Source organism: Styela clava, chromosome 4 (genome assembly GCF_964204865.1).
Source record: "Styela clava chromosome 4, kaStyClav1.hap1.2, whole genome shotgun sequence".
Lineage (NCBI taxonomy): Eukaryota > Metazoa > Chordata > Ascidiacea > Stolidobranchia > Styelidae > Styela > Styela clava.
The window spans coordinates 6,741,457-6,756,688 of NC_135253.1; the positions used below are offsets into that span (position 1 = coordinate 6,741,457).

Consider the following 15,232-nt stretch of genomic DNA (forward strand, 5'->3'; position numbering starts at 1 on the left):
GATGTTTGTTTCAACGGTTGGATTTATTAGAAGATATATATAAAAAATTTAGGAACTTATCTAACTTTATCAGATAAACATAAAAGAGGAAATGATGTAGTCAAGTATTTTGAAAATTCTGTGGAGTTAACTCGATACACTGAGAACTTCCACCTTCTTTTTACAATGTTGACAAAAGGTTACCTGGGTAATGTTGACTAGGTCACGGATAATCGTTATGATTCGATGCTCTAGCTCTTCTAGTGTCTTCTCTAGAATAAATCTTTGGCAATCGGAATGAGTTAAAATTTTGACACGAATATTCTATTTATTAGTATACTATACTTTCTTTAATTGATCTCAATTGATAACTGTGCAGTCTAGTAAACATCAGATGTACATTTACACATTCATTTATTACTTGAAAAAGTTACACAACATCAATGAAATATATACAATGGTAAAAGTTTTATTTATAATGAAAACAAGTACTTCTACAAATTTTCCAAAAATCAACACAAAAGAGTTTAGACTTTAGATCGAAGAATTCCTAGAAGCAGAAAAAAAAAGGTTGGAAAAATTGCTGATTAAACATTTGTACCGTAATAAACTAAACGTAGAAAATCAGTGAGAAGTGATCTTAACTCAGAGAGAAACCACTTTACACACCCACCTACGTTAACTATTCTGCATTATTTTTACAGAATCATAGCATACACTAGCTACTGTAGATTATTTTTTAGCTCAAACATTTTATTTGGTTGTTTTTTCAAAAACAATAACCACAACTATTAACTGTATAAAAAGCAACTCATATACCACATATGTTCTGTAAACAAGTTACAATGGGTGGGCTACTATTGTCAACTAAGTCATCAATCATTTTTGACGTGTCACCAGCAAATACCAGGTGTACCTGAGTGATTGGTTGATAAGATACAATTCTTCTAGTAAACTAGCCGTGGCGATTTTGTCACCGATAAAATTTTATTAGTGAGGTCGCAAATTGAACAAAAATTTTATCACGATTGTTGTTGTCATTGATCATCATTGATGATGAGGCAACTTTGACTTACGCAAAATTTCACTTTTAAAAATAATGAAACTCGTGACGTCATATTTGATGGCAACAAAAAGTGAAAATATTATTGATATGGCCTGTCAAACTATAAACAAAATGTTTATTCCCCAGTGCGATTTTTTAATAAATTTCCCTCATAAATGTAACAACTACAAATATGAAAGCAAAATTTAATTTTTTAGCTCATATTTCGCGGTTATAAAAATTTATCTGTGTACAGTACAATAAGTAGAAGATGTACAATATAAACCAAAATCACAGTAGAATATCTTTATTTTATTGATATTTTTAGAATTTTGGCTCTGGACTTGAACTGAAAAACAAAGCAAACTAACTAATAATATACATTCATGGCCAGATGTAAAAAGTCACAAGATAATCAAAATATATAAAAATAAAATACTAAATGTTATTATTTTACTTTAAAGTTTGGTACGTTGTGCGACCTCCGAAGAGTTAAATGCATGATTTTCGTTGCCAGAATTTGTTCCGCAGGTCATTTCCAGAGCTTCTCCATTTTGATCTCTGTCTGCAGTCTCGTTTGCCTGGCGCTTTGTTTTTCCATTTCCAGATTTTTCACGACTTTTTACTTTTGATTTTGCTTTCGATGTCTCATTTTCGTGATTTTCCGCATCAATTGTATCGTCAAATGCATGAAATTCTCCTTGTGCGTTTGCTTTAATTCTAATGAACGATGAAGACTAGTTTTTAACACTATTTGCCAACTTTGGCACGAAAGCAGCTAACTAGCCTAATACAAGATGATAATATAAGATGAAACTATAGGATGTTAATTGCAGCTCTACAAGTACCGTATTAGCTCTAACACTATTTACTTACTTTCTGCACCAGACAGCGACAGAAATCACAGTTGCAACAAGAGTGATGGCTATAGCACCAGCAAGACCAGCAATAACAATTATAAGATACTTGGGACTCTCATCCAATCCAGCTTTTGCTCCATTGCTCCATGGCGTTTTAACTTTTGGTTCTTTTGTGCGAAACTAAAAAAATAACAAAGTTATTGGACACAAATTGGACCTATGGGTCGTTTTGTTATTATTTCTCAGTTTCTTTTTTTGGTATTATTTTAATTCATTAACCTCTGGCGACCGGAAGTTCATGAGGTCATGCCAAGGTCATCAATTGATAGAAAGTACTTTACGTAAGATGTGAGCTGTTTCGAAAAGTTCAAACGCCCCTTAGACTACAGGTATTGTTGAAGTTCCCATATATCTGTATTTATTGATTTCTAGATCTTTGTATTTTGAAAGTTTTTCAAATATTTTTTTAGAGGTGTTTCTTTCGGATGGTAAGTATGGCCACATCAATTAACAGACAGGATTTTGAAAGGTAAGGAATAGTTTTGTCAGTGTGAACAGTAAAATCCCACGAAATTGTTACATTGTTATTTTCCTTTACTGACGCGGCTTGTGATTGTCCCACCTGTCTTCTGTAGATATTAAGTAGTGTTTGCAAATTTTACAATGCAAGTAGGATGCGGTTTTGTTATGACTAGAAAATTTGGGTAAAAAATTTCATCTCGGTCCTCGTGTCTTTATATTTGAACATTGCTCTCTTGTAATAAGAGGCATGACAGAAAAATAATATTGAAAAACTGTAAAATATTGAAAAGTATTTACCCGTTGACAAGACTCTTCATTTATTTGAGAATTGATTCGTCTTTTTATTGGCTCTTCATTTTGATTGCCTGAATTTTGTCTCAATTTTAAAGGAACAACAGCAGAGACGCAAACAACATACGACGTGTCAGGAATAAGTGTTGACAATCGAATTTCTCTGCAAGAATATCAAAGAACTTTCGTTTTTAATAACATTTGATATAGTCCATTAAAGCATCATAGTTTACTTTTTTTTATTACTCGTCATTATTCACGGGGAAAAAGCAAATCATAAAATTGGAATGATAGAATTACTTTCAACGTGAGTACATCATCATACTTAGTCTGGCATGAAATATACAAAGAATAGATAGAATTAGGTCTCAGTCCTAATGAAGCATCAATGTAAAATTGAGGTTGTTTGAACAATAAAATCCGATAAAAAACAATGATTTTTCAAACTCAAGATAGTTATATTGTTACTTGTGACTTCGCTGTACTATGGTTACGATTTCCTCATGATCTCCAATAAGCGGAACGTATGATACTTTATGGAAAACATTGCTACCCTGTCTTCCAACTGCATTTAAAGAAGGCAGAGATACGACAACTGAGGTTTCATCAACCTCGACGACTTTGCTTTCAATACATTGCCTTAAAAATAGAAGGGAAGAGGTAATTTTTTCAAATATATTGTTAAGGAGTTTCAATATACAGGATTGGTTATTGAATTATTTCTCCTATTTTAAAATATGCTTTCACAAAAATCATAATAACAAAAGTTTCATTCGGGATATTTAAACAGTTCAGATATCAAATTATTTGCAGGAAGTTAGTTACCCGAAGTCTCCTAAACGAAGATAATCAAACGATTTCCCATTCAATCTACCCGGACCAGCACATTTTAATTTCGAACGATCTTCAGTTGTCACTCTAGCTCTGTGCCCATCAATACCCAGAGAATACCACTGCATGTTACAGTCACACATCCATGGATTTCCAGACAAGTAAAGAGTCCTGTAAAATGTATCTTGACATGACACTACCCAAGGAATGAAACAATATGAATTGCCTGTCATGGTTCTCATTGTCATTTGGGTATATAACTGCTCAATTATCTTTATGGTATCTCCGATTCAAGTTAAGTGATATTTGTATAAAATGTAATTCGCGGAAGGCTCAAAAATTAATTTTGATATAGCCTCGCCGCCTCCCTCTGGTGGAGACCATCTTATTGCGCCCGATGCACCTTAGACTACTACACAGAACTAACTAAACAAGAGAGAATTTTTTAAAAAACTCAATAAAATGCTATTTTAGATAGTAATCATGAACTTTGCTTATATGTGCAAATTTACTGATATACCTGATAGCGGGAAGAGCGGGGAATAATTCTGTCACATCCATTGATGTGAGTTTCATATTATCAATTCGAATCTCACGTAAGTTGTTCAAGCCTTCAAAATCTCTAGCTGAGAGATGTTCAATGGGATTTCCTGTCAACTTGATTACTCGAAGTGAAGTCATGTTTCTAACCTGCAAAGCAAAGAAATTGAAAAAAGTCGGCATGTTTTGATATCAAAATCCATGACCATGAAGTAACATCATGATTGACAATTTTCAAAAAAGTTTGTAGATTTTCTCGTCAATATTTGTTTCTTAGATTAACTATTTTATTAAAATTTTAAGGTATCTGAAAACTGCAAAACCAAGTCAATGGCAATATCAGTTAGGTGCTTATTGAAGATGGTATACAAACATTTTCTGTTCACGTAATTATGGAAATTGCTAATCAGAATTATATCAAACTTCGGATTAACGCTTGATCCCGAATTAAAATAAACTACAGATCTTGAAAAAAATTGTGTTGATGAGAAATTATCAAAAATACAAAAGTAACACAAACTCACCAGTGGCGGAACATTTGTTAGTTTGTTGTCCAATGCAAGATTTAAATATTTTATAGCTTTCACATTTCCAAACACTTTGGAATCGAGTGATGTCGTTCCTATACTTCTGAGTAATACTATTTCTAGTGCTTTTGGCCCAGCAAGTGCATCCACTGGTAAATTTCCTACCGGGTTGTTACAAAAACCAAATCTGGTTAACTTATGGTTTGATGTCAACTTTGGAATGCTCTGTAGAAAATAAGATTTTTTTTACCATCAATGAAATTGCTCAGATCAATGAAACAACTCGAGGATTTTCTTTTTACACTCAAAAGTGAAGAAAGTTCTTTATTTCTAATATTCCCTTAAAGGCAGTTATGAAGCCACCAACACGTGTTTCCCGAGTTAGGAAATTTTTTATTACTCATCAGCTGGCTACTGTGAGCTTCTACTAAAAATGAACTTGAAAAATAAGCTCGAATTATATTAGATAACATTAACACATGTCATTCATGTTTGTTTTGAAGCTTTAATTTTAAAAAACTTTCAGAAATATTCCTCATTGCTTGCCTTGATTTGAAAGTGAACTGATCAATTATTAAAAAATGAATGAGGAGAAACATCAATACCGTTAACTTGTTGAATAGTAGCATCAAATCAGTGAGCTCATTTAGAGGTTTAAAAGTATCTTCGTCAACAGTCAACAGTCCATTTCCATTTACCCATAACTTTTTCAACGCTTTATTATCAGTAAATACATTTTTATTCAATTGTTCAATTTTGTTACGATTTGCTGTAAACTCTTCAAGATTTGGAAATCTGATAAAAAGAATATAAAAAATTAAAACTTGTGATGTATAAATTAGAACAAGGTGGCTATATCGTTTTGTGTTCAAGCAATGTCTATTTCCTCATATTTGTAAATTGGACGCTCAGGAATAAGATAGGAAAGCAAGAAAGTATACAAGTCGATACTTCGTAATAGCTTTCCTAATACAAATTATGGCCAGTTTCCCACCTTTTCAATGTCCCATTTTCAACACTTGTTAAATTATTATTACACATATACAATCGCTTCAAACTTGGAAGATCCAGTGATATATCTGGCAGTAATTCATTTATCTGATTTTTCTTCACGTTAAGTTCTTTTAGATTTTTCATTTCTGAAGAAAATTCAAACATACGAGTATTTCACTTCTTTTATTTAAGCACAATTGTAGTTTGCGTAGGTCTACATTACTTTTATTTTTATTGCGAAATGCATCTAAAAATAAAATAAAACTGATTGGATAGATAAAACTGTTTTACAGCGTCGAAATAAGTTAAGAAAAACCTAAACAATTTGATATCTGAATTGACAGAGTTTATCTATTACTATTCTATTCTTATTTTGGAAAAACGCCACAGATTACAATGTATGCTAAAATGTGCTGTAATGAAAAATATCAATTTACATACCCGATATAGATGAAAATTTAAACTCGTCACTTAAAAGATTTCTGGATATATTCAACGATGTCAAATTTGTCACTTTTTCAGCTAAAATTGGTGGTATGTTGGTAAACTTATTTCCAGAAATATCAATAGAAGAAAGTGCTGCTGCGTATCTACTTCCAAACGCAGATGCACTTATCTCAGATAAGGAGTTATTTGCCATTGATAGTTTTTTCAAACTTCGTAGCGAGCTGAAAGGAAAAACAATACATCGTAGAACAGGGGTGGGCAATTACTTTCCTGAGTGGGCCGGATGCGGATAATAGACTGGATTTCTGGGCCGGATGATCAAAACTCAATATGATTAAAAACGGTTTATTTGCAAATTCGCAACTCGCAAGTCTATCAGTCATTAGTCAATCGCCTTTCCGTTTCACTAATCGAGTTTAAGTGATGTAAAGCATCAGGTATTTGGAGCAGGGAATATAGTAAATAACATTGAAATATTAGCGTTGAAAGAACATTGAAAATGTCATGAGTACAGACAGAATAATTTAATTACTGTAAATCATGTACTGGACCAGTGGTTCTCGAACTTTTTTTGCCCCATACTGTACTTTTAACGTTATCATCGCCCCCAAAAACTACAACAAAACATCAAGTTACAAACAAATTTATTGGGAATCAATTAAGAAATATTAATGAGATGGAGGAATTTTAGTCAGGTACAATCTAAAATCATCATCAATATTACCATCAAATATGATGTTAGAAATGAAAGAATCAACAATTTTACTTGGTCAAAAATGTCAGATGACTTGCGGTTACTATATTTTCAGTACATTCACAGGGGAACCGAGTCATCGCGATCACGACAGTCATTATAATTGCCGACTTTGTCACCGATGATGATTTTCTGTTGCGTAAAATATTCAGTTCATGGCCGATAAGAGCATTAAAATTGTCTCGCGATATTAATTCAATTATTTTCAACGTGAATCGCCGTTGCGCCGAGTTACAATAAATGGAAATTTCACTATTCTGAAATACTACAATCTGAATTTTAGTTTAAGATAATTTTAGAATATCACCGTTTGCAAAATCCCAAAGTCTGAGTACAATTTAATACGATAAAGTAAAAGCTTTATAACTCTAATGCAGTAAACTGGCGCCGCACAAACAAAATGTTTTGGAACCGCTGGACTAAGCAATAGTTTCCGATTGAAAATTTCAAGATAATTTAGTTAACCGACATAATTTCGATGTTCTCGGCTTAAACACCCACGTCAGGAAAACAATCGGTGTTTTTAACTTGATTTCACTCACCAAGAATGCGCAATTGCCTCCTGCCGCCCCGTTTCTTATCTCTTTTGCCCCTACTTTGGGAATCGTTGTACTAGATTAGACAAAAGGAAAGAACATATGTTGGGGCGTTCACAAACGCACGAAAAAATTTGCAGGCCCAAATGCTGATATATCAGGAGCTTGAGTTTTTTTAATGACTTAAATGATTCGGATGGATGATTTTTGCACATCATATTCAGGTGCTTATAATACGAGATGAAATACGGTATTTACTTCAGCCGACGATCAGTTTCAATTTATATCATCGATATTTTCAACGAATATTTATATTCCTAAAAACTATGGTCATAATTTCAGCGGGCACAGGTGGGCCGGATGAAATACTCTGGTTGGCCGGATCCGGCCCGCGGGCCGTAATTTTCCCACCCCTGTCGTAGAAGGTTATGTTTTGAAACCGTTTCATAATAGAAAAATTAGAAAATATAAATAAAATAAATACTACTCCTTGATATTTTATCCTCTGCTTCAGGCAATTTTAGTAGAAAATATTTAAATATTTTTTGTAACAAATTTATTCCCGTTGATTACCTGAGTGTGAGAGGAGCTAAAGCAAAAATTTTATTGTTGTTCACGTTGATCTCTTCAAGATTGAAATTTTTTGAAAACTTGGGTAGAGTGCTGAGCCTGAAAAAATTTGTGATAAAAATGAGTTATTAGTTAAGAAGTGGAACTATGGACCGGTTCGTTGTTATTATTGTTGTGGTATTTGTTGTTGTTGTTGGGTAAGTTTGTTGTTGTTGTGAGAGTAGCTGCCTATCTCCGCAACTAATGAATCACTTGATTTAAAATTTTTAGTACTCGATTTCGAAATAAATCGCTAAAAGGATATCACTTTTGTACTTATTTAAAACAATCCTGAAATTTTAGTAGTAAGACATCATCATATTTCAAAAAAATATCGCTTCAAACAATGAATAAACTACAATTCACAACAAATGGTTAACTTTTTGTATCAGAAAATATTACTTATTATTTTGTAACTCTAGTTTCTTCAGACGTGAAAGACTTGAAAAAGCTTCGTCATCGATGCCAGTTATTCCACACGAGCTAGCAAATATATTTTCAACTTCTGGAATCCCTCTAAACGCATTTCCTGTAACATGGTAAGATTTATGGTAAAGAAGTCTGGAAATAATTTCACATAATATGCTATGCTGTTTGTATACTTTTAGAGAATATGGACGCACATGCTATACATAACCACGCATACGCTGATATAAAATATAACTTTACTGATACTCCAAAAAAGTTCAATTTAACATTTAAGCTCATTGAAGTCTTATGTCGATTTATCATTTTATCATTATAATATCTGCCTACATTTAAAATAGGCGAAGAAAATTTGAGTAAAGTTAGTTTGCAAATGCTAGCATGGTAAAAATGAGCTCAGTTTCACTACAATTCGGATGCCGTGATTTGTAAAAGAGAGAATAACAAAACAAGTTGTTTCTCACCACCAATCGCATCAATCGGGTTTCCACTTAACTTGAGAGTTTTAAGTTTTCTGAACCTTATACTACTTAAACCAGTTCCAGATATTTCATTTTTAGCGATATCCAAGTACTCAAGCGTAGGAAACCATAATATATTCCCAGGAAACGTAGATAATCCTACATCTGTCAATGTAAGAGTCTTAAGAGAGGAAAGTTGTCTGAAGTCGTCTGAACGAAATATCTGAAATACAAATATAAATATTGATATAGGATTTTGGAATATACAAGGAGGCTGTTTTTAGCTATTAATCTCCAAAATAAAACATATTGCTTCGTAAATTTTATTATCAATAGCACGAAGAGCCGTTATATAAATAGTATGTAGACTATGAATCACCAGACCAAATTCACAATAGCAGTGAAAGTTAATAAATCTGACTTGAAAAAAATTTTTTTTTTTTTATTGACGGAGGGGTTTCTTGAATACTATTCGACCATTCGATACTACGAAAATGTTGCCAATATTCACTTTACCTTCCAAACCTAATTAGTAAAACAACATGGTATTGGTGAAATAATTTAAATGATATAGTAAGGCTATCTAATATACATTACCTTAATAGGATTATAGCAAAGATTCAATGTTTCAAGGTTAACCATTTCCCCCACAACTTTTGGCGTGTCGTGTAGTCTGTTTTTAACCAAGTTTAAAACAGTGAAGTTCGATACTTCGGCTGGGAAAATACTTCGTGGCAAATCGGATATTTGATTCGATTTCAGATGTAATTCTCTTAACTCGTTGTTTTCTGTTAAAAATTGGAATGCTCAAATATATATATATACAGAAATAAGCACCGAGTACATACAAGTATTTTTCTTCATACACACAATCAATTATTATCAATCATTTAATTAAATTAAAGTAAGTCACCTCTCAGTTTTCTATTCCTATAACTTGGCACATTTTAGATTAGATGAAATAGTTTCGCAGACTCACCTTCAAGAGCTTTATTTGGTATCATATTGATGTTGTTATACGATAAAGATAATATTGATAGATGTGGATTATTTTGAACATTTGGGAACGTCGTCAGTTGATTCTTATTCAATTTCAGTTCTTCAAGATTGGGTAATATTGAAAACACATCGTTCTCGATGAAATGAATGTTGTTGTCTTCTAGAGATATTTTTCTTAGTTGCTTTGCTCCCTATGTTACATAATTAAACCAAATGTCAAATTTTCAGTTTATTAAAACAAGACATAACCATGTTGGAATGTTAAAAGTACTTGCAGGTTAAGCTATAAATCACTTTCAATTAGGTTTGGTAAATATTAATATACTTTCCATATTAATTTATCACATATATATTAAGTTGAATATAGGGCAGCCTATTCGTTCATTTTCGCCTACTTTTAATTCAAAGTATTATTATCTGGTAAAACAAAAGTGGAAAACATTTGGAAAGACTCATTATTTAGTTTAATTGTAGTATATATTTATTTTTCTTATTCAAATTTATACGACCTTGAATGCTCCATTTTCGATAAAATAGATTTTGTTGTTGTCCATATCGATTTCTTCCAACTTTGTTATGGACCTCAGACATCCAGGAGGTATGTTTAATATGTTGTTATCTGGGAAAAGGTAAATAATAAAACATTTTTATTCGCTTTAGAAATATAATTATGATGTCGCAGTCGCACTTCATAATTACGTAAATACTAAAAACGTAATCACTTATTTTCAACACAATTTCCCTAGCAATACCGATCCTTCTGGAAAGCTTATACTTGTTCCCATTTTAATTCCTATAGGGCATCAAGTCTTATACAATTCAAATTAAACACGAGTAATATTTTTTGTATTATACCATGAGTACATGTAGGCATGCTTAAATAACTTTTACTATATTTACAGTAACTAATACTGAATTGTACTGAATAATTATGCTCTGAATAGGAAGGTACATACCAATAAGTGCCTATATTAGCATCCCTATACGTCTTAAATTATTTTCTACTTTTAGTCACCTGAGAGATCTAGAGAAGTAATATTTTTTGGAAATATATATTGAGGTATTGCTCTTGCAGCTGGAAATCTGCATTTTAACTTGTGATCGTTGTCATCACAGGTACATCCACTAGGACATTTTGAAAGTGTTAGGTTAACACAAATTAAAAATAGTTGAATGATTATAAGCAAGCTAAAGTACCAACGCATGATTCAATTTATACCTGTAAAAATTAGAAATCCATATGTTAATTCTTGCAATGATATTATGGACAAATTAAATTGAAACATTTTCTTAGTTTGTAGTCATTCGTTCATATTCTTCACTCTCTTGAGGCGTTGAAAATATGTTTGAACCACCAAAAAACTCGTTAAAACGTGCAAAAATTGTCAACAACCTAAAACAAAACTCGCGAAAACGTCCTAAAACCGGTAACTCACCTAATGTGGTGTTTTATTGTAGGAGAAAAATCGAACTTCATAAAGAACACACTTGAAAATGAATAACGAATGAAAAATAAGTTAAATAGTACTAGTATCAATATTATATCTATTTTCAGTATAAAATCACTTACTGTACTTAGCAAAACCCTCTAAATGTTTTTCACTCAATTTCTTATTTTGTCTTTACAAACAATGTCAAACAATTTGGAAAACAATAATACATTTCAATTATTATATATTGTTCATAAGGATTCGAGTTAGCTCAAAGGTATACAGAATAACATAAAAATTATTAGACACCTCAGACAAATCTGAATATATTGATATATGTTGGGGATAAATTGTAAAGTATGGACGATCCTTTGTCTCAAAATATCATCTCAAAAAATCATTTTGTTATTCTCTTTTCACAATTTTGCATCATTACCAACTTCTGGTAGTTTCAGAAGTTATAATTTCATATAAATCCTTACTATACAGACTATCATAAATTATAATATATATAATATTCTATAAAAGTTTAAAAAGCGATAGCGGAAAAACCTCAACACCAGTTTGATGAGTTAGAGTTTTCAAGTATAATATTGACTCAATCTACATAAGAACTTTAAAAATGCCTAATTAATTACACAGAAAGACCAGTTTTGAGGTCTTCTATTTTTTCTATTTGCAGAAATGCCATAGAAATATATATAGTGGCGCATTTTAAAATTGTTGTTTCAAATCATTTTCAGGTTCTATTATAATTTATTCATTGTTTTTTTTTAACTGTTTTCAGTCACCTACCTTGAAAAAGTAAGGAGCAAAATATTAGATTAGAATAACTTTGTTTCCATTATTCTTCCAAAGTCTATAATGGCCACATAAACAAATTTTATTCCTCATATCAATTCGATTCTGACCCCAAATACGTCAAATGTGATATGAATTCTATTTTTCTACCAGATGATTCTCCACACTGATGTTGGTGGTATCTAATATTTATTTAATTCCAACTTAAACTTTCACAGAGTCTTCGTTTATCGATGTCCCACAAGACAAAGGAAGAGCAGAGGAAGAGAAAGAAAGAGTAAAGCTAAACGATATCTATACACCACTCAATTTGAAAGTATACAGTAATTCTGTATTGATTTGTGGAAACTTTATCATTCTTCATTTCGCTGTCGGTCGAGTACAACATGAAATCAAGAGGTACTTGAACCAAATCAGTTATTGCGCACTATTACGTTTGAAGTAAAACCGAGTTATTATTTGTGACAAGATTTTATTGTTTAGCACAAAGCTGAACTCACTTCACTATCTGTACAACAACTATCACACCAAAGTTGCCAAAAAACTCTTGCACTTATATTTGCGAACATTCGAAATCTAATAGAAAGTGATGGAGTAGCTCTCGTTGACTATCCGGTTTGTTTTTGCTACATAGTATATTTGTTACTGAATTTTTTCATGGAACCGTAAAATTGTACGCCTCTTAGAATAGAAATAAATACATTTAAAACCAATAACAATGTAAATATGTACATATATGCACCAGTTTATTGAGCCTTAAAACTTGAAAGATTTTTACAGGACATCAATGAAAATGAACACAAGACCTAAATGGAACGAAATTAAATATTCTATTTCATAGACATTCCTTAACATACGCATACTTAGCATAAATTTATATAGATGTAAAATTAGAAAAAAATTACTGTATGTGTACTTTTAACTGTATGGCAGGCCTGCACAACTCAAATTACCACGAGGGCCGCAAGCATAAATTTGAAGGACCGGCGGGCCGCAAACTTTGCCACATACATATTTCACAAGATGAACTACAAATCAAAATGATATTGTGAAACAGTTAAATTTAATGAAACACTTTCATTACTGGGGAGCTTGAAAATATGAAGAATCTTATTTTATTGAGTAAAAACTAGGTACAGTATTTTGCATATGAGATGGCAAATATATATTTAGTGGTTCATCATCCTTGAAAACCCACCCTTCATTTTCAATATTTCTTTTTTATTAGAATTAGGTATTGCCTGTTGCAGTATAAACTGAGTGCAGGAAAATATTTTACTCGGGTTCAGTTTTGTAAAATCGTCCCAAATATATGTATGACAATTTATTTAGTCGTATCTACCATTATTGGATATTTCCATTGTAGGCTAGACAAACAATCCGTTTAGTAGCAATAGGTCTTCCTCTGTTGTACTTTTTCGACTGCTAAATTACATTTTTCTACAAAATCTGCTCCAATATATTTGAAATTTTACAATAAAGAGCAATATCCTTTGTGCGAGAATTTCTGCACTATTCATAAATGAAGAAATTGTTTTTTACGGTAAGTTCTAAATTTGAATCAAAAAAGAAACTTCAGTTTTATAAACTGCTAGAAAAAAATAACGGGGTTATTAATATGTTGCTAATATGCACTAATGGGTGTGAGATTGTATACCGATACTGTTTTGAGCATGATTCAGTCTGACTACTGAGATATCTAAATCAGGGTTTTGCAAACTGGGGGGCGAGAGGTCGAGCGACGACTTTTAAGGGTTGCGAAGGGCACACCAATTTCACACAAAGTTTGATATTTATTGAAACTAGTGTAAAACAGAAATCTCACGATTTCGAATATGATCGGAGTAGCGGCGCGCTTGCATACCAATGCCGTGTTTGATTGTTAGACCCGAGAAGTGGCGTGTTTCCAAATCACCCGCGGGCCGCACAGAAGTATCAAGCGGGCCGCATGCGGCCCGCGGGCCGTATGTTGTGCAGGCCTGCTGTATGGCATTCAGAAAATAATCATAATCCCATCTTGTCTTATCTAAATAACTCTTGACAACAATTTTAAAAATACTTATATCTTAGTTACTTATATCATACTTCTTCATCATAATTCTTACTTATATCATACTTATACAAGTTTGCATACAATTTGGTTTTAGGAACTTTGTTAAACATTTTATTCTAACCGTTTTCTTTCCTATACATGATAAGCTCACGTAATCTATAGAAAACCGCTTAAAATAAATCCGTCATAAACGGGGTCGTTCTACTTAATAACAATTTGTTTTCAAGTTTGAAGTACGTCAGCAATAGCTCTTAGCGACTAGCATAAAAGCGACGTTTTCGAGTCAAGTGGAAGAATCCTACGAAACATACAATGATTTGTGAATAGAAACAAGTGATGTTCTATAGTATCTTAGGGTGTTTTGTTTCTTATATTCGATAGTTTGGATTCGTCTCATCCTAACCTCTTATTTATGTTGTTGCAAAGTACGGAGTATTTTGAAACGCATATCTGTGCTTGGTAAACCGACAACAAATTCATTCATCCAACTATACTCACCTAACTTTCAAACTAATTCAAAATAGTGATAACAAGATAGTGACTTGCGTCTTCTTATAATATTTCAACATGTTTTCTCATTTTCCTATTTAAGTAATAAATTTTGCTCAAATATTTGAATAATCTTCTGGAAGATATATTGTCACTCAAATGTTTTTCATTCCATTGAAAACTAAATTTAAATTAGATCCCAGAAGCTTTTTAAGACCATTGCCATTTTGTATAAATATATCCATTGTACATACAAACAAATACGCTCCAGAAGTATGTGCACCAAGATGGCGCACAACCTTAACCCTGACCTGTTACACATACTCTGTTCAGATTGTGCGCTATCTTGGTGCATATACTTCTGGAGGTCCCAAACAAATAATATTATGCTCATAAGGTGCAAATTCAATTTCAGCGAAGGGAAACGCAGGGTTGAAAATATCCGTGCCCGACAAACAATTCAGCAATATTCGTATATACATTTTATTTGTCATGAAAATGAAAAACAAATATCATCAAATACAATGACTTGTAACCTGATTAAAAAAACATCATTTTTTATTAATCACCGGAATTTTCGGTTAGAATAATTCAAATTATCAACAAAAAAATCTTTTTTCAGTAAACGCGTCTACGCCG

General features: G+C 32.2%; 1 protein-coding gene across 1 annotated transcript; it reads right to left on the reverse strand.

The window, feature by feature from the left end:
- Positions 1-449: 449 nt before the first annotated feature.
- LOC120325846 (uncharacterized) lies at positions 450-11,035 on the reverse strand. The gene is made up of 17 exons (XM_039392010.2): positions 10,836-11,035; positions 10,330-10,439; positions 9,801-10,011; positions 9,419-9,609; positions 8,825-9,044; positions 8,337-8,463; positions 7,899-7,994; positions 6,030-6,256; positions 5,590-5,734; positions 5,201-5,390; positions 4,593-4,820; positions 4,049-4,218; positions 3,523-3,699; positions 3,166-3,336; positions 2,704-2,860; positions 1,901-2,064; positions 450-1,744 (listed from the first exon to the last, which is right to left on the reverse strand). The coding sequence occupies exons 1-17, from the start codon at positions 11,023-11,025 to the stop codon at positions 1,483-1,485; spliced, it is 3,036 nt and encodes a 1,011-aa protein (XP_039247944.2). The 5' UTR covers positions 11,026-11,035; the 3' UTR covers positions 450-1,482.
- Positions 11,036-15,232: the final 4,197 nt, after the last annotated feature.